General features: G+C 41.6%; 1 protein-coding gene across 1 annotated transcript in view; it reads left to right on the top strand.

The window, feature by feature from the left end:
• Positions 1-23,521, top strand: part of F13A1 (coagulation factor XIII A chain) — a 202,710-nt gene that overhangs the window by 73,228 nt on the left and 105,961 nt on the right. Inside the window, exons 5-6 of the mRNA XM_082259899.1 lie at positions 2,601-2,719; positions 6,088-6,195. Coding sequence (XP_082116025.1) covers positions 2,601-2,719; positions 6,088-6,195 — 227 coding nt within the window. The remainder of the gene's footprint in view (positions 1-2,600; positions 2,720-6,087; positions 6,196-23,521) is intronic.

Below are 23,521 nucleotides of genomic sequence, written 5' to 3'. Positions count from 1 at the left end.
AAATAGGTGCAGAGATTGTGATCGTCTATGTACACATGCATGCCTGCAATCCAAGCATACCTCAAAGGGGTTGTAAAGGCAGAAGGATTTGTATCTTAATGCATTCTATGTATTAAGATAAAAAGCCTTCTGTTTGCAGCAGCCCCCCTAATACTTACCTGAGCCCCGTCTCAGTCCAGCGATGTTGCACGAGAGACTCGGCTGTCCGGGACTCTCCCTTCTCATTGGCTGAGACACAGCAGCAGTTGCCATTGGCTCCTGCTGCTGTCAATCAAAATCAGTGAACCATTGAGGAAAGAGAGGGGGCAGGGCCTGGCCACGGTTCCATGTCTGAATGGACACACAGAGCTGCAGGTTGGCTCAGGTGTCCCCCATAGCAAGCTGCTTGCTGTGGAGGGAGGGGCCAGGAGCGCCGAAGAGGGACCCAAGAAGAGGAGAATCTGGTCTGCCCTGTAAAAAACAAACTGCCCAGAGGAGGTAAGTATAACATATTTGTTATTTTGAAACAAAAAAAAAAAAACAAGACTTTAGTATTACTTTATATTCATACTTGGGTGCTGATGTGAATTTCTGCAATGCATGGCAACACACCTGCTCTATGGAGTTGATTTACTTAAGGCAAATAGACTGTGCACTTTGCAAGTACAGTTGCCCTCTGCAAGGGTATTTGCTCCAGAGGTTAGTAAATGAGGTGAAGCTTCACGTTGCAAAGAATGCCCAATCACAAGCAAGGAAAAAATATATAGAATTTTTGCTTATACATGAAAGGATGTTGGAAGTCAGCAGAGTCCCCCATTTACTTAGCTGTGGAGCAAATGCCCTTACAAAGTGCATAGTCTATTTGTCTTTAGCAAATCAACCCCTATGTGTGATGTGTTTTATCGTCATTAGTGGTTAAAGGCACCCCAGTTCATTGTACAGTAGAGCACATTGCACTGCAGAGCCCCAAAAAGCACATATTGTACATGATGATGTACATGATGATGCACTGTGCTGCCAAAATAGGGTCATGTGTTTTTTTTTTTTTTTTCAACCACCTTGGTGCATCGGAATGCCGTTAATAATGAATATAGTGCATTTATACACTGAACTGGAATGCTTAAAACATATTTCCACTTTTGCAGTTTGTTTGGGGAAAACCCCACTGTATGTTTGTTTGGTGTTCCCATTCACACTAGGAAAACATTTTTAGAAAATATTTCTTACCTTTTAAATGTTTAATAGGACAAGCTGTCATGGACGACTGCAAGGTACTTTGAATATAGGCAGTGAGAGCCTGTCCCAAACCTATCCTCATTAACAAACAATTGAAAAAGCCTAGATTCTGCACCTGTATCCTTTGTTAGGGCAGACAGGGTTCAACTCTAGGTACAATTGATAATGAAGATCTGCCTGCACAATACAGAAAGGCAGTGGCGGCCCATCCATTGAGGGCCGCCCCCCCATCCATGCGTACGGCCCCCTAATCTACATGCAGGGCGCCGGACGCATGGATTCCAATTACGTTATTTATTTATTTTAAGCACGTGATAAGAGCCAGAGGCTCTAATAGGCTTAAAAAAAGGATGGGCTTGGGGCGCAGAGCACTGTGCCCTGAGCCCACCCAGTTGTATGACAATAGCGAATGAATATTCGCTATTATTACACTGATTTTCCTCCCAGCCAATCAGGAAGCGGGCCATGAGACCCATTTCCTGATTGGCTGAAAAGAGAAGCGATTTTACTGGCCATTGGCCAGGAAGAGGGAGGAGTCGTGAGGATACTCACAGCCGTTCGGGGAAGGAGCAGGTAAGGATGCTGGCTGTCAGCCATCTGTCCCGGGAGGGGGGAGGAGGGAGGGGGTGGTAGATTCCCCCCCCCCCCAGCCGCCACTGCAGACAGGGTTAACCATGGCAATAACAGCCGCCCACAAAATTTTCCTTGCTGGAGGGTCCAAAACAAAGCATCTAAAAAGTTAAGCTGCAATTTTTTTTTTAAGATGTGCTAAGTGAATGGGGATATGTAACAAATATAAAGTAGGTGTTATTCCAATTTGGCTTCAAAAGTGGAGATACACTTTAAATTTACAAATTTGAATGCTATACTGCTCTGACAAAACAGTGATAAGGGTGGAGCTTATCTTAAAACCTAAAAACACATTGCTTCAAGCTCTTAAGCTCCAACAATGTAGTAGCTCTGGTGCAGAACTAGAAGCCCAGTAGCTGATCAACTCAGGTCCTTTGCTAAGTGATGATCCCCAGCTGTATAAGATAGCCAAGTGGTTTCCGCCCTAAATCCCACTGGACCTCCATACAGCTGCTCAAACAAACAGTTCCTAGGCTAAAGTGATCATAGGATAGCTTAGACTTTTCTAAAGGAAATTTGAGCATCATGTAGTGAGCACACATTTTGATTTATTATAATAAATAAATGAAAAAAAAAAAACAACATGGCTAATCAATATATCCTTTTGAGGTAGCGTAGCCTTTGATGCCTATAATTTGTATTGCAAACTTGTGTTTTTTATTTTCATTTGTACATTTGCATTTGTAAATGTATTTAAAAAACATATCCTTATAAAGATTTGCAACAATTTTCGATTTTTGTGCTCTCCTACATAGAGGATGCTGTTTACATGGATGATGCAAAGGAAATAGAAGAATATGTAATGAATGACGTGGGTGTCATTTTTCATGGAGAACTGAATAATATTAAGAGACGACCCTGGGAGTATGGGCAGGTGAGAATCTTGTGAATTAGTGTGCTTGAAGCTTGTCATGTAATATTAATTTCATAAGTTGATGGAATATACGCAGTGTAAAAAGGAAAGCTTTTCTGAACATGATGATAGACTGCAGTGTATAAAAGAAGCTTTTGAATTCATAAATCAATGTTTATACACATTATTTCTGCTATATGTTGTGAGTATAGGACTGTAGTCATCAAGAAACCTTTCAGAGCTTGATCCACTGTATGTGTCCTAAAGTGATTTTAAAGTAAAATAAAAAGTATTTTTTGTTAAAAATAAAACACATGTTATGGGCGGCACAGTGGTGTAGTGGTTAGCATTTTCACCTAGCAGCAAAAGGGTCGCTGATTAAAATTCCCAATTACGACTCTATCTGCCTGGCATTTGCATGTTCTCCCTGTGCCTGCGTGGGTTTCCTGGGGGTACTACAGTTTCCTACAACACTCCAAAGATATGCTGGTAGGTTAATTGGCTCCTGTCTTAATTGGCCCTAGTATGTGTATGTATGAATGTGAGTTAGGGACCTTAGATTGTAAGCTCCTTGAGGGTAGGGACTGATGACAATGTATATGTAAAGCACTGCGTAAATTGACAGCGCTATATAAGTACCTAAAATAAATAAATACTTACCTGGTCTGTGCAGTTGGTTTTGCACAGAGCAGCCCAGATCCTCCTTCTCTCGAATCCCTCTTCTGTGCTCCTGGCCCCTCCCTCCCGTTGAGTGCCATCACAGTAAGAAGCTTGCTATGGGGTCACCTGAGCCAAGCCGCAGCTCCGTGTTCATTCAGACACAGAGCCGCAGCCTGGCCCTGCCCCCTCTCCCTCCTCATTGGCTCAATTGGCAGATATATTTGTACATTTAAAATGTTTAATTTTTTTTTTTTACACTTGACAGGTACTGTTGTGGAGGGACCTGGGGGTCTAAAGACCCCAAACCCCTCCTCTGCACTTAAAAGCATTCAAAACAGGCAAGTTTGGCTGTTTTGAATGCTGTCATTTTTTTTAAACTGGCGCCGAGTACCCGGAAGTGATGTCATGACATCACTTCCAGGTTTTTACATGGAGACCCGATCAGGGCCGAATGCGGCTTTGATCGGATCTTTGGCGGTGTCTTGCCAAGGACAGTGGCCATGAGGGCTGGTTGCCCGATGTTTGGCCGAAACCAGGCACTTGGCTCTGATCGCCTCAGTCTCTAGCCGTCTGCCATCTGCCATCCAGCTTCACCCAGCTCCACCTCACCAGCTAAACTGAATTCTGCCCCTCCAGCCTTCTGCACTCTAGCTCCTCCCATGCTCCCTCTGCTCCATGTAATCTACGGTAAGACTACAGTACTTTATTTGAATGCCTGGGGAAACTGGTCCGGGTCTCCCGTGGGACGGGAGAACCGGGCGAGCCGTGGAAGGCAGCGGGGGGGGGGGGGCATCCCCTCCCACTCCTTGTCATGACTTTTCTCATCAGATTTTATGTCCCAGGCCTGCCCCATTCATTCATTGGATTTCAGTTATTTACATCATGGAGGCTCAGCATCACATGTGGGAATTACCTATCACTTCTCCAAACTGACACTTGCCCATTAAGACATCTTCATGTTTGCATAACCTGTCCCAAGAGCCAGCCTACTGCTTGCATCAGGGCTGAGGGCTCTCTAGGAGGAATGAGACAGGGTGCTGTGAGGTTTTCAGGAAGGTTTGTACAGCACCCTGCTGCTAGCCTTTCTCACCAGTCCTGGTTTGCCTTCATTGCATTCTGAAGCACAAAGACCTACAATAAAGAGGGAGAGAGAAATTAAGACAAAGAGGTAAATTATAGAAGCTGAGCCTCCTGGATGCTTCTGTACTACCAAGGGTGCCATCCACCAATCGTCCACCCCCGATCTGGGCGACTCCTTCTAGAAGAGACCACAGAAGACAATAATAGGACCTAGACCCGGGTCTCTGCAATGTGCTATGCAAGCTACAGCCACAGTCTTTGCCTTCAATGGTTTATCAGTGCCAGCAACCACATAAAATACTGTGTTTTTCCCTCAGATATGCTGAAGTCTTGTGCCTGCTTGGATGTCCCCCTACTCTACATCTGAGAATTCCTGGTGTTCTGACACCCCACTGTCAGACTAAATCAACACAGCTTTATATTGTTCCACCTTGCATTCTACATACAAAACTTAACTTTGTCATAGTTTGCATTTCAGTCTCAGGACTATTTTGATTGACTAATTAAGTTTGTTAAAGTACTGGACTGTATAGTCCAAGTTAAGGGTTTCCTTTTGGTCAGTGGGATATCTTTCCCCCTGACCCTTACAAAAAGTTTTTTGACACTTAACTTGTTTTATGCTCATATTCGTTTTTAAACAAATGGGGTTTTTTATATATTTTTTTCCATTATTTCGTTCTAAAACTGTATTTTTCACAAATTACATGTACTGTACTCTGTATCTAAGAAAATGGGTTTTCTTAACAGAAAGCAAAACAGAAACAGTTTATTCTCAGGCTGTCTCTCTCTAATTGAAAGCTCTAACCACTCTAACCAAACACCCTACTGCACACACTGCCAGTGGCAGAAATTCATGTCATGTATTATAAAACTATTGATGTATTTCAATGGAGTCCAACCACATTTGAGATCATACAATACATTTGTCCTGATGAAGAGGGGGCATCCCATTGTGTTGGATTTTTTTTATTTTTATTGATTATGTAATAAAACATATATTTGGACTCTCTGACCAATAGTGTAGCACTTTCTTACTTCTTGTATAAATGGAATTTTCTCAACATCTACTCATTTTTCGGGTGTTTTTCTGATATTTGCGAGCAGCAAAATTGAAGCAAATTAGCTTGATTAATAACATGATCTCTAACAGTGTTGAAAACCCATAATGGAAAATGTTTCACCTCTGTTTGTTTGTACTTCATTCAAGTTAAAAGTTTGCATGTATCCACAAACAAAAAAGGTATGGAGTGGAAAGTGTCACCCCACTGGCCCATTCGTCTGGATGTGTATTTTTAGTTTCAGAGATGAAACTCTGTAAACAGTTTTTTATTTCAACAAAGCAGGAAGCATTATTGTAAAAAAAGGAAAGAGTAAATATAAAAAATATTTACATCTAACCTGTATTGTACTTCTAATTTTCACATCACCTCTTAAAAAAATGTTCACATTTTGTCCCGATCAACAGACTGTATGTAACCATTTTATATTCCCTTCAAAAACCATAGGATGTAAACTGATTAAGACTGAAGCAATAAAAATGGTTACCATGAATATACCGTAGATTGCATCTGAATAGGGAATCAGCATAATTTACTCATGGGTCACTCTGTTTGACAATTCAAGAAAAATACTATCTGATGTCATTTCAGTTTGAAGAGCAGATACTTGACGCTTGCCTATATTTAATGGACAAAGCTGAATTAGATCTCTCAGGAAGAGGAAACCCTATCAAGATCAGTCGTGTTGGATCCGCAGTTGTATGTATTTCTTTTTTTTTTTTCAGCTGTATATTTGTCCAACTATGTCATAATGTAATTATGTAAACCCTCAACTGAGTTTGTTTTTTAAGCCATTAAAACGTAGTTTAGATATGTGCACTGGGGAAATGCGTGCAAAACCGGACATACATCCGTGAAGTCTTCACTGCCTTTTTTTTTTCATTAATTGGCAGAAGGGGAGGAGAGGCTTTCTCAGCTAACATGCACTTCTGCCTGCATGCCTGAGCTAAGGGCAGATCATTTCCAAAAAGTTAGTGCTATATGAATGATCTAATCTTACTCAAGATGGCCACATCTTGAAATGCTATTTTTTTTTTCAAAGTGGTTTCTCAAAAAAAAAAGGCATGGATAGAAGGATGGATGGGTGAGTTTGCTTTGCATATTAAAAATTAATTACATTTCATATCCTTCCTGATACAATCATCTCTGCCACGGACAAATTATTACAGGTAAGATATCTAGATTGAACATACTTTACCCCCAAAAGTCTATTTTTAATGCATAAGCAAACCCCCCCTGCCAACTTGCCATAAGTGTGAATTAGAACAGGGGGACTTCCTCCATATGGTATGGTCCTGTAATAAGGTCAGACCGCTCTGGTCAGCAGTCACTTTTCATTGCATTCATTTTAGAAGCCCAGAAGCCTTCAAGCCTTCAAATGGTGCCTTCTAGGTGTGTTTGAAGATGTTGAGCTTCCTACCAAGACCAATTATTTTTTTTTGTATACTGCTTTATTATGCCAGAAAAACAATTGTATTATATTGAATATGGTCTGAACCCTTACATATTGGTCTGTGGCATCGCCTAATCAATCAAATTCTCCTGGTATATATGTTGACTTGTGAGGCTAGGGGGTGCCCAACTAAGTTTACCAAAATTTGGGGTCCTCCATTATAGTTGAAACCCTCAAAGGCCCCACTACCACTTGGCGAGTTGGTTTTTACCCCCTTTTCACTCTTTTTTTCTTTTCCCCTTTTTTTTTTTACAATAATAAGGTCAGAATTCTGATGGATAATACAAAGGCGACAACGATAATAATACCTTTATGGTTTCAGGAATTTTTTTTTTTTTTTTTCACAATAATAAACTTTATTTAGAAAAAATACAAGGGGCATACATAGTGCAATACAATGAATAAAGTGCTACATGCACTCAACATAAGATAAAAATAAAATCTCTTTCAGTAACAAATGTTATGGAGCATTACATCATTGCGAATACAAAGTATGAATTCTTATAAATATTGTAGAAGAAAATATTTGGTACATACTCATTTGCTCCTTAACTTAGAATTACTTATATATAAGTTTTGATTCTCATAGTTACTGTTTTCCAAAGGTACATCACAGATGGGCCTAAAGCAGAGGTCCATCTAAGATATATAGAAGTATTGGAAAGTATAGAAAGGACTAGAAAGAAGAGAAGGGAAGAAGGGGGAGGAAAGGGGGGGGGTGGGGGAAAAGCTCTGATGTTTTGACAGCATATGACTTTCAATTTCAACCTTACATTCAGCTTTTCTTGAGATCTAAGTATTCCTGTGATACTGTAAAAATTCTCCAGGGGTACCATTGTTTATGAAACAAATCATTCCTTTCATTTTTAATGGCAAGTGTTTCTTCCATTTCGTGAATATGTCCTACTTTAACAAGCCAGTCATTAAGTGTGGGTACATTTTTCGAGTTCCATGATAATGGAATTAAGGATTTAGCTGCATTTAGGAGGTGTCGTGTCAACGACTTTTTATATTTTTTGTATGGGTATGAATTTATGTGTAAGAGGCAGCAGGCTGCATCTAGTGTCAACTTTGTCTCGGTGATATGTTTCACCCATTTCTGAATTTCCTTCCAGAATTTCTGTAGTGCTATACAGTCCCACCATAAATGAAGAAAGGTGCCAGGTTCTAGGCCACATCTCCAACAAATTTCTGAAGTATGTTTGGACCATTGAAGTAATTTAGTTGGAGTGTGGTACCACTGCGTCCTAATCTTATAGGATGTCTCCTGTAGCTTAGTGCTCAGTGAGCATTTATGAGAAAAATAACATGCTTTCTCCCATTGGGCCGAGGTAAAGGAGCAACCTAAATCTTTTTCCCATAGCGCTTTATATGGGTCCCTGAAATCAGGAGGCGTAGCAATTAGTCTTTTATAGGATTGAGATGTTGCTCCCTCAACTCGTTCCCCCTGGATGCAAAGCTCTTCAAAATCAGTCAGTGGTCTGGATGCTGCCTCGTTGAGCTTCTTACGCATGATATAATCACATAGTTGCAAATATGTCCAGAAATTTAAGGGCACACCTGCAGAACATTCTTGTTTTAATTCGTGGAAGGATTTAAGTGTTGTATCACGGAGACAATGTTTAATCCTGATAGGTCCTGACCCAGTTTCTTGTTGCGTGGTCAGGGATTGGTTTTTAATACCAGGTTGGAAGTCAGGGTTGTTTAATAAAGGCATGATTGGGCTTGGACTTGGTGATATATTGTGTTTAGTCGCAATTTTCTGAAAATTTTTTAAAGTGTTAGCTATTAGGGGATGTGACCTAATTTCCGACGGCATATTGCTGATGCTTGTCCAGAGGAGATGATGTGGTGGAGTAGTGCTCCATCCCAATTCTATACCCACCCAGTCCTTGTTCCCAGCATGGCAATGCCAGTCCAGAACTCTCGTCAGATGTGTGGCTTGATAGTATCTGTGGAAATCCGGGAGGCCAATCCCTCCGGATAATTTTGATAGGTGTAGGAATTTGAGTCTAATCCGTGGCTTTTTGTTAGCCCAGACAAATGTTCTTTGAAGGTTGGCTAGTTTGCGGAAATAAAAGGCAGGAATCTGGACCGGGAGGGCGTGGAAAACGTAGAGGAGCCTAGGCAGCACCGTCATTTTAATTATTGAGGCTCTACCAAACCATGAGAAGGTCTTAATGTTCCATTTCTTAAGGTCATTAGCAATTTGTTTTATGAGGGGGGTTAAGATTTTTTTCAACCAGGTTTTCTAGATTGGGGGTTAGTTTGATGCCCAGATATTTTAGAGCATGCGACTCCCATCTATAGGGGCAATTGTCTCTTGTGAGTTTTAGTGAGTCAGGAGAAAGGGTCAAGTTTAGTGCCTCGGATTTACTATGATTGATTTTGAAATTGGATAGAAATCTGTAGAGTTTGAATTGATTGTTCAAGTTAGGAATGGATATATGTGGTTGGGAGATGAAAAATAAGAGGTCATCAGCATAGGCTGATAATTTGAACTCTCTTGTTCCCCTATGGAAACCATGAATGTCTGGTGTCATATTAATGGTTCTAATAAGTGGTTCTAACGTGATTATAAACAGGAGGGGTGAAAGTGGGCAGCCCTGTCTTGTGCCATTTTGTAGTGAAAACGGGGTAGATAGCACATTATTAACCTTTACCCTGGCTGTAGGTTTGGAGTATAGCATTTGGATCCACTGCAGCATATTGGTTCCCAATCCAATATGTTTACAGGTATGCAACAAAAAGTCCCACGCCACCCTATCAAATGCTTTTTCTGCATCTGTAGGAATTTAATGACTATCTCAGATGATTACAAAATACAAGTAAATACTGCGCTAATGTCCAAGCAAGCAGCCAGCACAACACCGAACTAGTGCAAACAATAATGTTAACAATATGTGCAGCGCTAATGAATGATTACAATATGGTAACCATTAGTGAAACCTTATATTTGTGTAGATATCATATACATATTCAAATAATAAAAATCTAAAACTCTAAATGTAAAACTCTAAATGTAAAGTAAAAAAAAGTGACAGACTGAGCAATATTAAATCACATCATCATGAAAATGGCATTGCTTTAAATAAAAATAATGCAGAAAAATTGAGTATTTGTGTATTAGAATGAGTGTGAATCAACCAATCTTAAAAACCGTGCTCCAAGAACGAATACTGAGTGAAGATAGGAAAAATATTGCTGTGAAAAAGTCCACCACCAATCACATAAGGAGGCTTACCGGAGGGAATGGACCCAATTTGAAATACGCCTAATGGCTCGACTCATGCGTTGGTATGTGTACACCCAATAAACAAGGAAAAACTATATGTGGCTCCTCACATCAATCTCCTTAAAATTCTCTTGTACTGGTATACTCTTTAACCACCACCAATGGAAGGATTATGCAGAGAACACTCTCAGGCTTAAATTAATATTCTCCAATAGTCTCCAAGTAGATAAGTCATCAAAGAGAGGAAACAAAAAACCTCCACATAGTGCTAAACCATACAATGAGGGTGTTATTAAAAGTTCAGAACACTTACAATTAAGTTGATAAAAAAGCGCTTTCAAATAGATCTGTATACAGCAAATGTACGCAATGGCATGGACAGGACTCGACCTAACGCGTTTTGTCTACTTAGACATCATCTGGAGTCCTCTGAGAGTGTTCTCTACATAATCCTTCCATTGATGGTGGTTAAAAAAGCACAAGAGAGTTATAAGGAGATTGATGTGAGGAGCCACATATAGTTTTTCCCTGCCTATCGGGTGTACACATACCAACGCATGAGTCGGCCCATTAGTCATATGCCAAATTGGGTTCACTCATTCCGGTTAGCCTCCTTATGTGATTGGTGGTGGACTTTTTCACAGCAATACTTTTCCTATCTTTACTCAGTATTCATTCTTGGAGCACGGTTTTTAAGATCAGTTGATTCACCCCTCATTCTGATACACAAGGACTCATTTTTCTGCATTGTTTTTATTTAAAGCAATGCCATTTTCATGATGATGTGATTTAATATTGCTCACTCTGTCACTTTTCTTTACTTTACACACAAGTATTTGTAGTTTTTTGATTTTTATTATTTGCATATGTATATGAAATCTACACAGATATAAGGTTTCGCTAATGATTGCCATATAGTAACCATTCATTAGCGCTGCACATATTGTTATTATTATCTCAGATGATTGCATTTGCTCACCCTGCACGAGAAGCAGGGTTTTGAATATGGTACGATCTACTCTGGTCTGTTTACTGTTTTAGGTAATTGGTCAAGCAGATGTGACCAATTAAGATGCGTGTTTCTGAAAGCCTTTATCTCATTTACCTATTATACCAGATGTGCAGTAAATAATTTTTGTACCTTTCATCTGCCGATTTCCTGTATAAGCCTTGTCATTGGGCAAGATTTTGACTATTGATATGTTCTTATATGCCTTTTAAATGTGTAGCAGGATTCCCAGCCATTTTGCTGGTTATGGGTCCGCCAGGGTTACCGCTAACAACAACAGCACATTTAAGCATGTTCTCCAAGTGTGAGCACTGAGACAAGGAACAGTCCAGTATCTTTAGTTTTTTATGTTTATTGTGAACTTGGATGGGAGAAAGGATGAGTGGGATACTCCTCTTGCTCAACTATGCACAATTTTAGTGGGACAACTAAAAAACGCCTATTAGCACTGACTTGACGCTGGCTGGATGCCGGTCAACGCCGGATGACGCTGGTTAACGATGACTTGCTGTCTGTTAACGCTGAACTGACTTCTGACACTTTCATGTGGCACAAAGTCCTAGTTAAAGCTTACTTTACCCATCTTCATTGAGTTAGCTACTTATAAGACTGCTGCATTGCTTAACACTTCAGGGCCTGCACCAGCACCCTCTTTCGCACACACTTATCTTCAGGGCTTAAGCACTGGCACCCCCTTTCCAAGCCCCCTCTAATGGGTAGCTGGCTCCTGGATCCCTCTGACCTTCTGGAGTGGTCCCCTATCCTGGGCAGACCCCTGGGCAGTTTACAGTACTCACGACACTGCTTTCCTGGAAACTTCTGCCCCAGCAGTTCCACTCGGTCCTCAGCACACTGGATCCCTCTCTGCAGCTCAGCTCAACCTTCTGTCCTTCAGGCCGACCGCCAAGGACACCTTCACTACCACTTACAGGAGGAAAGTTAGCCGTCACCATCCTCCTGGGACTCTGCTTCCCACCAAAGACACCCTGTCATGTGCTCCCCTCAGACTTATATCCCTTTCCAGGATGCATTGCGGCAGATTCAGCCCTCTGGGATAGATTTAAGCCCTAGTGTGCTATTGGACAGGTTTCCTCCACCGTCCAATGAGAGCCCTCATTGGACACAGTGGGGAGACTCCCCAAGCTCAACAGGCACACCTGGAAACACATGACAGCCTAGCTGAACAATCAGCCCCCCCCCCAATAAGCAGGCAGGGCCCCCCTTATAGGTTTTCCTAGCTACTACCTAGGAGGGTGCTACATATGTATAACATTTATGAATCTCTTTTTATTTTCCATAAAACAAGTTTTATAAAAAGGAATTACAAAGTGTTTTCAGTTTGTGGTGCTTAGATACAGTTTAGTTGTGCTTTAATGGCATCCCAATGTACCTTAATAAGACACATGTATTTTAGTGCACCAGAATGCATGGTACAAAAGTACCAGTGTTCTGGTGTAATGTGTTCTAATTAGAAAGGTGAAAGCTCTCAAAGGATAGGCTGCCCTATTGCAGCAAATGTTGTCACTCGCAAAACACACATTAACTGCACACGCTATCGCACCTGCATAGGGGTAAATGGAGAGTTAGCAATTATTTGTTTGATTTTGTGCCGTTTCAAGAAAATGTATTTAGAGGGCAATCTGAGGGAATTAGTGCAAATACCAACTATTCAAAGTCATCCTATACAAGGAAAACTGAAAGATATCAGTCCATAGTGATCAGGAAGTAGTGACTTCTCTTTGAACAGCCTGTCACAGACCTGCCCTTTTATTGATATCTAGGTATAGATCAATAAATATACTTGGCCACTTCATATCACTTCCTAGTATCCATATATTACACAGCAATGGGTTTATTCAATGAAACAGTGGTAGAAGCAATGCACAACATATGAATTGTGGTGCACGTTGCTAACAGTCACAAACAATCATGTACTGGTCTGGCTTTTGTAAAGTATATTATGATTGGTTGCTATTGGTTCCTACACTTTTCTTCCTGTCCTGTTTATTACATGAGCTGAGCTTCTTACAACATGCAGAAAATGGCACAAATAAGCTCCAGGATTTTATTTTACCTCTAGCTCTCTCCTTTGCCAGAAGCGATCCCATAATTATTTTCACCTAAGGCTACACTTAAAATGCAACTCTATTTATTGGTGGCTATGGTCTACATGCTGCAACGGTCTAGACTGAGAAAACAGGCAAGCCGCTAAAAAAAAAAAAAAAAAAAAAAAACAGTGAAAGCTTTGTCCCTATTTACTCTTCAACCTTAGCCATAGGTAATTATTAGGTTACATGCTAATGTACTTTCTTTACAAAATAAATTGTGAAATGCCTTATTGCCTGCACGATAGGTGAACTTAAGAGTAATTCCTCCATTCACGTCTGTCAGCACACGGGTAAAAGCACACATGATTGACTCCTAGCTCTAGCCCTCTGTCTCTCTGTCTTAGTGCTGCTATACAGTGGTTTCGAGGCTGATACAAAGTCAAATATCGGTATTTACTTTATTGCATTTATTTTATGATATTTGAATCCATTATTTGGCATATTTGTTACCTGCTTGAAATCCAGCTTTTACATAAAATTCCACTTATATTTTGAGGTATTGTATTTTTGTTTGTTTCTATGGCACATTTTGCTTTTTGTGCATTTTTGTTTCTTAGCAATCAATACAGATTAGCACTATCTAAAAAAAAAAAAAAAAGCAGTGTGCCTTAGCCATAGGATTATTGTATGAAATAGTGTTTTCAACTTGTGGCTTGTTGGAACGCCAGCTCCTATATGTCTTACATTAGGGGTGCTCAAGCTTTTGAAGAGTGAGGGCCACTTAAGTAATTTGGTAATGGGTGGCAGGGCACAATGAGTTGAAATGGTTCAGAATTTAGATTTTTTTTTTTTTTTTAATAGCATAATGAACTGTTTCCTCCTGCAGCCGCTGAAAAGGGAGAGGTGGAGAAGCCAGCTTTAAGCGGTTGTAGGAGGAAATTGAAGAGGATAGGTTCCTTTAAATGCTGCCCACACAGACCCTCCTGTCCAAGTGTAAAACAGAATGTGACAGGTAGGCTGCACGGGTCAAATGGAGCATGGGGTGGGGTCACCATTGCGACCCCTGACGCTACACCAGTGGTTGGAGGTGTGTAGTAAAAATGAAGTCTCAACTAGGGGGTTTTACAGCCCCCAAACTTCAAATGTAAATGAGCCCTTACTGTACTGAGCCCCCTATAAGGCTGCTTTCACACTGATGCACCGTGGTTTATGTCCAGCACAGTGCACTTGCTGCTTAAATGCGAGTTAGCTGCTCTTTGCCATAGACATCTATTATATCTTGAGGATGTGGTGCATTTTCAGAAAGTACTCAAAACCCACAGGATAAAAGAGGAGTGTGCTTTCCTGGTTTAAGGTCGAGGGCCACATGTGATCTGGGGGCCACAGGTTGAGCACCCCTGTCTTATATTCATGTTCTAACAGTGCATGCTTTTATATCCCTTGCCACTTGTCAGAAAAGGGTGAGGTTTTAAAAAAGGAAACCTAATAATAAAGAAATGGCGGAAAAGTAGGTGTATGAATAGTTGCTTGAATAAAATTACATACCAGTAATTACCTTACAAGTCATGCTCTTGTATGCAATACAAGAGATTTTTACTTTTTTTCAGCCTTCCTAATTATGATCTGACTGATTACACATAGAGTTGAGCGAACACCCGGATGTTCGGGTTCGGCGGGTTCGACCGAACTTGAAAAAAAGTCCGGGTTCGTGACCCGGACTTAACGCGAACTTTGTCCCGATCCTGAACCCCATTGAAGTCAATGGAGATCCAAACTTTTGAGCACTAAAATGCCTCTAAAACAGATATGGAAAGGGCTAGAGGGCTGCAAATGGCAGCAAAATCATCTTAAGAGCATGGCAAGTGCTCTGCAAACAAACGTGGATAGGGAAAAAACTTAAAATAACATAAAAAATTGAAAAATAAAAAATAATCATCTTGAATGATGTAGGAGGAGGACGAGGCCCATATGGAGTAGGAGGTTGAGGTGGCGGAGGATATGGAGGTGGATATGGCAGTGTAGGTGGAAGTGGCGGCGGCAGTGGAGGAGGAGGACGAGGTAGCCAACGCTGGTTTTGGTTTTTAATAAAAAAAATTGTAAATTCGGGTATACCCCAAAAGAGTAAGAAAGATCAAATCCAGCAATGGCTGGGTAAGGCAGGTATACATGTCTATTCTGCACAAGGTACAGACAAGTCCTGTGGGATCCATGCCTGGTTCATTTTAATGAACGTGAGCTTGTCCACATTGGCTCTGGACAGGCGGCTGCGCTTGTCTGCGATAACACCCCCAGCCGTGCTAAATACACGTTCAGATAATACACTGGCTGCAGGGCAGGCCAGCGCCTCCAAGGCATAAAGGGCAAGCTCAGGCCATGTGCCCAACTTGGAGACCCAGAAGTTGAAGGGGGAAGACCCGTCATTCAGTACGTCTAGGCGTGTGCACACATACTGCTCCACCATGTTAGTGAAATGCTGCCTCCTGCTAAGACCTTCCATATCAGCTGCTGGTACAGCTGCTTGTTGTGGCATGCTGACAAAGCTTTTCCACATTTCGGCCGTGCTAACCCTGCCTTCTGAGGTGCTGGCGGTGCCCTGGCAGCATTGACGACCTCTTCCTCCTCCTCCCCTGCCTTGGCCTTGTGCTTCCACTGTGCCCCCGCTGTCAGGTGGGAATGCCACCAGCAGCACGTCTACCAGCGTGCACTTGTACTCGCGCATCTTCCGATCACGCTCCAGTGAGGGAATTAAGGACTGTACGTTGTCCTTGTAATGGGAATCCAGCAGGGTGGCCACCCAGTAATCAGCACAAGTTACTATGTGGGAAACTTGGCAGTTGTTGCGGAGACACTGCAGCATGTAATCGATCATGTGTGCCAGGCTGCACCAGTGATGGCCATGAGCTGGCCTGGGTGCCACCCTGCTGTGAACATGATTCCATATCCTCCTCTATCTCCTCATCCTCCAGAACTGTGCCCCCGCTGGACAATTGTGTCCCTGGTGTTTGTGTGTGCAGGAACCCGCCCTCGGAGCCACTTGCGAATGACTGCCCTGAAAGCCTTGGAAATGTTACCTCTTCATCCTCCTCCTGTGCCACATCCTCTTCCATCATTGCCCGAAATGTTTTTTCAAGAAGGCATAGAAGTGGGATAGTTAAGCTGAGAATGGCATCATCGGCACTGGCCATGTTGGTGGAGTACTCGAAACAGTGCAAAAAGGCACACAGGTCTCGCATGGTGGCCAAGTTATTGGTGGTGAAGTGGTGCTGTTCCGCAGAGCGACTCACGCGTGCGTGCTGCAGCTGTAACTCCACTATGGCCTGCTGCTGCTCGCACAGTCTGGCCAGCATGTGCATGGTGGAGTTCCACCTTGTGGGCACGTCACATATGAGGCGGTGAGCGGGAAGGCCAAAGTTACGCTGCAGCGCTGACAGGCAAGCGGCAGCAGGGTGAGAACGCCGAAAGTGCGCACAGACGGCCCGCACTTTGTGCAGCAGCTCTGACATATCTGGGTAATTTCTAAGGAACCTCTGCCCCACCAAATTCAGCACATGCACCAAGCAAGGGATGTGTGTCAAACCGGCTAGGCCCAGAGCTGCTATGAGATTTCACCCGTTATCGTACACCACCAGGCTTGAGGCTCACTGGCAGCAACCACTAATAGGCCTGCAGTTCAATGCCCCTCCACAACTTCTGCACGGTGTGTGGTTTTTCACCCAAACAGGCAAGTTTTAAAACTGCCTGCTGTCGTTTACCCCTGGCTGTGCTGAAGTTGGTGGTGAAGGTGTTACGCTGACCGTAAGAGGAGGCGGTAGAGGATGAGGAAGCGGAGTAGGAGGAGTTAGGAACAGGAGGCAAACTGAAGCGCTCTGCAATCCTCGGCGGTGGAAGGACATGCGCCAAACTGCTATCTGCCTCAGGCCCAGCCGCCACTGCATTTACCCAGTGTGCTTTTAGGGAAATATAACGTCCCTGACCGTGCTTACTGGTCCACGTATCCGTGGGCAGCCACCGCCATAAGGCTCTTGATACTCTGCGTCTCCACCAGCCGGAATGACAGCATTTCAAAGGCCAGGAATTTTGAAATGCTGGCATTTAGGGCCAGGGATCGCGGGTGGGTAGGGGGTACTTCCTCTTCCGGTCCAGTGTTTGGGAGATAGAAAGCGGAAAGCTCTGTGCGACCACCGTCTCTTCCTCCAAACCACTCAGGTCACCTGCATGACGTTCATTCCAAGTGGGGTCGAGGACCTCATCATCCTCCACATCGTCTTCCACCCAGTCTTCATCCCTGCAACCCTTGTCGGTCTCCACAATTTGGAATTCTGCAGCAGTTGGCACCTGTGTTTCATCATCATCCGAGACGTGCTGCAATGGTCCTCCCATGTACTCATCTGGAAACATAAGTGGTTGGGCATCGGTGCACTCAATATCTTCCACTTCTGGGGCAGGGCTAGGTGGATGGCCCTGGGAAACCATGCTAACAGAGTCATCAAAAAGAAGAAGAGATTGCTGCATGAATTGGGGCTCGGACTGCTTGGCTGATTTGCAAGGGGGTGCGGTGACAGATTGATGGACATCGGCTGCAGGTGCCAACTTTGACCTTTCAGTAGAAGACTGGGTAGGAGACAATGTGAAGGAACTGGAGGCACCGTCAGCAACCCAATCTACTATCGCCTGTACTTCTTCTGGCCTCAACATTTGTAGAGGCACATTAGGCCCTGCCAAATACTGCTGCAGGTTCTGTTGCCTACTCGCAGCTGAGGAAGGTGTTTCACCTGTGCGTGTAGCTGGCACAGATAGACCACATCCTCTCCTTGCAACAGGAGCTCCACCAGCAACACCACGACCCAGGCCACGTCCCTTATTAGACCTTCTCCTCATATTTATTGAATTTTGCATCTTTCCCAAAATGGGTTTTTATTGCAAGGCGCAATACAACAGTATGCAATGGGTGCATCTCACTGTAACATATGCGGACAGGGCCGCAATCAACTCTTTTGTCCCCTAAATAGTTTTTTTTATTGCAAGGCGCAATACAACAGTATGCAATGGGTGTATCTCACTGTAACATATGCGGACAGGGCCGCAATGAACTTTTTTTGTCCCCTAAATTGTTTTTTTATTGCAAGGCACAATACAACAGTATGCAATGGGTGTATGTCACTGTAACATATGCGGACAGGGCCGCAATAAACTCTTTTGTCCCCTAAATAGTTTTTTTTATTGCAAGGCGCAATACAACAGTATGCAATGGGTGTATCTCACTGTAACATATGCGGACCGACAGGACTGCAATCAACTTTTTTTGCCCCTAAATGTTTTTTTTTATTGCAATGCATAATACAACAGTATGCAATGGGTGTATCGCACTGTAATGTATGAATGAAAAACTGAGAAATAATTGTCCCCTTAATTGGTGCTTGTTGAATAGCAGATTTGAAATGCAGTGTCTGTCTAAATGCTGTAAGTCACAGTAAAATAAGAAGAAAAAACGTTTTTTTCTTTTTAAAATGCAGATTAAGCAGACACATATGCACTGAGGTTGCAGGAAATGCCCGCTACACTCCGCACGCCTAACTGTTGTTGTTCTATTCCGTTATTGAATAAAAAAAAAAACCCCATTTGAATGAAAAACTGAAAAATTATTTTTTTACCCTAAATACTGTAAAATAATTATTTTCCCCTCACTTCGGTGTTTTTTGAAGAGCAGGTTAGAAAAGCAATGTCTGTCTGACATACAGTCTTTAAAGTTAAATATGAAGGAACATTTTTTTTTTCTTTTTTAACTGCAGATTAAGCGCACACATATGCACTGAGGTTGCATGAAATGTGCAGCACCGCACGCCTAATAGGTTGGATACTGTTGTTCTATTCCGCTATTGTATAAAAAAAAAAAACAAAAAAAAAACATTTGAATGAAAAACTGAAAAATACATTTTTTACCCTAAATACTGTAAAAGAGTTATTTTCCCCTCACATTGGTGCTTTTTGAAGAACAGGTTATAAAAGTAATGTCTGTCTGACATACAGTCTTTAAAGTTAAACATGAAGGAAAAAATGTTTTTTCTTTTTTAAATGCAGATTAAGCACACACATATGCACTGGGGTTGTATGAAATGTGCAGCACCGCACGCCTAACAGACTAATAACATTTTTGGGTTTCTCCTTTCTTCTCCTCACTTGGCTCAGGTCAGGGCATAAAGATCGTTCACTGCACCCCCACACAATACATTCAATGTAGATCGCTGTCTAAATAAGCAGATTGTTCCTATCCTATGCTTTCCCTACAAGCAATCTCTCCAGCCTGGCCCTACAGTAAACTCCTATCTCTCCCTCCGGGCAAAAACATCATGCACTGCACCCCACACAATCAAATCAATGTAGATCGCTGTATGATAAAGCAGATTGTTCCTCCTATGCTTTCCCTACAAGCAATCTCTCCAGCCTTGCCCTATAGTAAACTCCTATCTCTCCCTCAGCAGCAGTCAGGAACCTCTCCCTACAGTAGTTATAGCAGAGTGACACGCGGCGCTGTGTGACTCCAGCTTATATAGAGTCTGGGTCACATGCTACACTGGCCTATCACAGCCATGCCATTAGTAGACATGGCTGTGATGGCTTCTAGGGCACACTAGTTAAACGCTTGCTGATTGGCTGCCTTGCACCTGTTGAAAGCGCGCCATTAAAACCGCGCCAAAACATCAAATAATGTTACTGAACAACGGACAGTACCCGAACATACAGTGAAATGTCCGGGCTCGGGTCCGGGTACCGAATACCCAAAAGTCCGGTACGAACACGAACAATACAGTCCGGGTTCGCTCAACCCTAATTACACATGCAGTCCCACCATTTGTGTTTTTAAGACATTTCACTGTGCCTGCTCAAGTCATTGTCCATTATGGCATGCGATGATATCCTACTTTACTGCAATATCCTATATAGCATAATGACTGAGAATTGTCTCTTAGTTTCCCTTTTGAACTGTAAATGATGAAGCTGCATAGGATATAGGAAGTCATGAAAGGCTTCCTACTTATAAGAAGAAGCATGTTATTATGCTTTTAGTCCTGCATGATAGAAAGTGGCAGGCCAATATCTAATGTTCAGCAATAAGTCATTTACAGTAATTGACTGAACAATAACAAAGTATAATGGTTTGTGACATCAAAGACGCAGAGAAGCTCTAGGGAAGTCAAAGAAGTTGACTTAAGACTTAATTGAGGGTAACATTTTAACATTGTTTCAAAAGCATGTAACAAGGTAGATAGTAATGGAGGCAGATAGTGTAAAAATTTTAGAATAACTGGTGGGAATAACGAATCTCACTGAGAAATATCTGTCAAATATATTATCTTGGAATTTCTTTAAATATTATAAAAGCAGTATACGCCATCCTATATAAGTTCAAGGGGTCAAACAATGCAACTAAGTGGGTTCCAGATTCAGAAGGAAGTGCAGTAATTTGTTTGCCATTTTATTTCTGAAATTCATACCTCTACTGATCAAATCCAGAGGAGATAATCCTGATATTTAATTGATTTCTTGTTGCTCTTTCCCTATTCCTATCCTAATTGTGTTTATTTTTTGCTATTCATTTTTACTTCAGCCAGGCTGCAGCTCAGATCTCAGACATCATTTCGCTACCCTACCCTTGGCACAACTTTCCTTCCTTGCCTTCTTTGTCCTTCCCTGAATGTCTGTTATGTGGAATAGATAGGTAGACTGGTAGATGGTTTTGAAGCAATGTAGTTTGCTAAAGGATAGACACACACTTGTGTGTACCTGCCAAGGAAGGACTTTTGTGTCCATGAAGAGCATAGCACAGCATAAGGATAGGTCCTTGTTACAAGAAATGAGCAAAAGTGTTTGTTTAATTTGCAGAAAATTTGAACATTGCCATTAGATTCAATAGGGAAGATAGTGTCAGAATATTTATACTGCTCTGAATATAACAGTGTCTCCATTTATGTAAATAAGCAAAGATCTGTAAGGTAGGAGAATCTCAACTTATTTCCACAAATCAATATGTAACAAGTTCTTTTTAATCGATTAATTTCTTTTTAAAAGCATATACCAATCTTAGTGAAAACAGTCTACAGCAGGGAATATATAAGAATATTTATTCACAAGACATGTATTCACAATAAATGATTAGACTTGTGATGACACCAAAAAGATAACTTTACATAAAATACAAACTCCAAACAATAAATGCAATGTGATGTGTAGCTCAATAATGAAAGTAAAAATAAAGCAAGATTACCTTCTTCCCAGGTACAGTAGAAACCATATTTAAATGTTCTATATAATCAGACCACAATTGTCTGCGAATTACTTAGCCGACAGTCACTCCACTGCAGATGGAGCGAGAATAGGCCATGCAAAACGTGAGACTAATACGCCAATATGCGCTAAATCTGATATTAATAAAAATGTATAAAAACAAAAATCAGCTCTTAGAGAAAAATCGCCATATGGTTAATACGGCTGGGATTGTAATCTCATTACCCTTAAATATGAAATGTAAAACATTTAAGGAAGAAAATAAACAATAATCAATTATAATCAAATAAACAGCAAGGTATATTTACCACACTTAAGATGGCTGCTAGCTTAAAATGGTCGTTACCAGAGTCCTAAAGATGGCTGCCTTCCCAAAATGGTGGCCAGTTAGGGAGGAGTTTCGTTTGGCATCCTTCAAAGTTTCAGATACATGATGGAGCAAAATGGAGTATGTATAGATGAGTATATGCATGGCTGTAGTAGCATGTGTGTTGTAGGTGTAATGTATGTTGTCAGTAGTGTAATGTGTCTCTCACATCTGGGTTTCCCTTTTTATATTGTATTGAACAAAAGGGCGGTAAAATTACCATAAGTCAAACCCAGAAGGATGAACTTTATCCCCATTGGTTGGGACATCTTATTCATTAACTGGTGATGTCATTGGTCAACACCTCCATTATTTTGGATATTAAAATTAAATGATGATTTCTCTATTTAAGAATATCATAAAAACAACATAAGAATCTTATCCATACTCTCATCTAATATACATGTCCATCTAATATATCCATCATGTATCTAAGTAAGGATTGAATCTGGTAACACCATTTAAAAGGAATCTATTATTAATATATATATATTTATCTATATTGGAAATGACTGTCTAAACCCAAAGACTTCACTTAGTATCACTTGTGTCATCCGCTCCGTATGTCCGCATATCATCGCATCCGTTTGCGTTATCATCCCATCCGTTTGACATAATGTAAGTCTATGGGCATTGCGGATGTCAGCGGATGACACCGCTGACATCCGATTTTGCTTCCTTTCCATTTTTTAAACGGAGGAAAAATAGGGTTCTGTTCCGTTCCAAAAAACGGAACAGAACTGAAAGGAAGAAAATCGGATGTCAGCGGATGTATTCCGCTGACATCCGCAATGCCATTGACTTACATTATATCCGTAAATCATCCGCAAAAAAATAGGATGATTTGCAGACATACGGAGCGCCCGTGTGAAAGGGCCCTAAAGAAAGTCAACAGGCTATCTATTTATTTATTACCTTAAGTCAACACAGCCTGTTTGGGTAAACCTTTTAAAGATCTCCTGAATAGACACTTTTTGTTAAAGGAGATTTAACCTTTCAGTAACCTTAACAAAAATGGATGTCACTGCTTAATATTTCTATATAGGACAAAATATGACATATTTCCATTTTTCTTTTATTTAATTTTCCCAATAATCCTGACAATAGCTTTAAAGAGTTTTTTTTGTGGTTTTTACTTATGAAATGATCTTTAAGTAGACCTTGATGGTTAGTGGAGCACCTTTCAGCTATCCTAGACCTGTGATTGTGCCAGAAAAAACTCTAAACTTAATGATATTTCTAACCCAAGGCTAAAGGTTTTTTACCTTCATATATTTTATGCATGAAGATAAAAACCTTCAGTGTGCTATTTCCCCCCCCAGCCTCAAAATACTTAACCAAGCCTGATCCTGATCCAGTGCTGTGCACAGGAGCCTTGGCTCTCCCGAGTGCCCCTCTTCTTATGGGCTGAGACAGACTCAGCCAGTGAAGAGGGAGTGGGGGGCAGGGCCGAGCCATGCTTTGTGTGTCTTGTAGACAAACAGAGCTGGCTTGGGAGTGAGCATGAACAAGTGTCCCCAGAGCAAGCAGCTTGCTCTGGGGCACTCAGCAGTAGGGAGGAGCCAGGAGCACCGAGGCTGCTCTGTGAAAAACCATTGCACAGAGCAGGTAAATATAACATGTTAGTTAT

This window comes from Pelophylax lessonae (genome assembly GCF_965119305.1).
Source record: "Pelophylax lessonae genome assembly, chromosome: 5".
NCBI lineage: Eukaryota > Metazoa > Chordata > Amphibia > Anura > Ranidae > Pelophylax > Pelophylax lessonae.
Note: the sequence above shows the minus strand (reverse complement) of the source record. Positions and strands in the feature narration are given on the sequence as shown.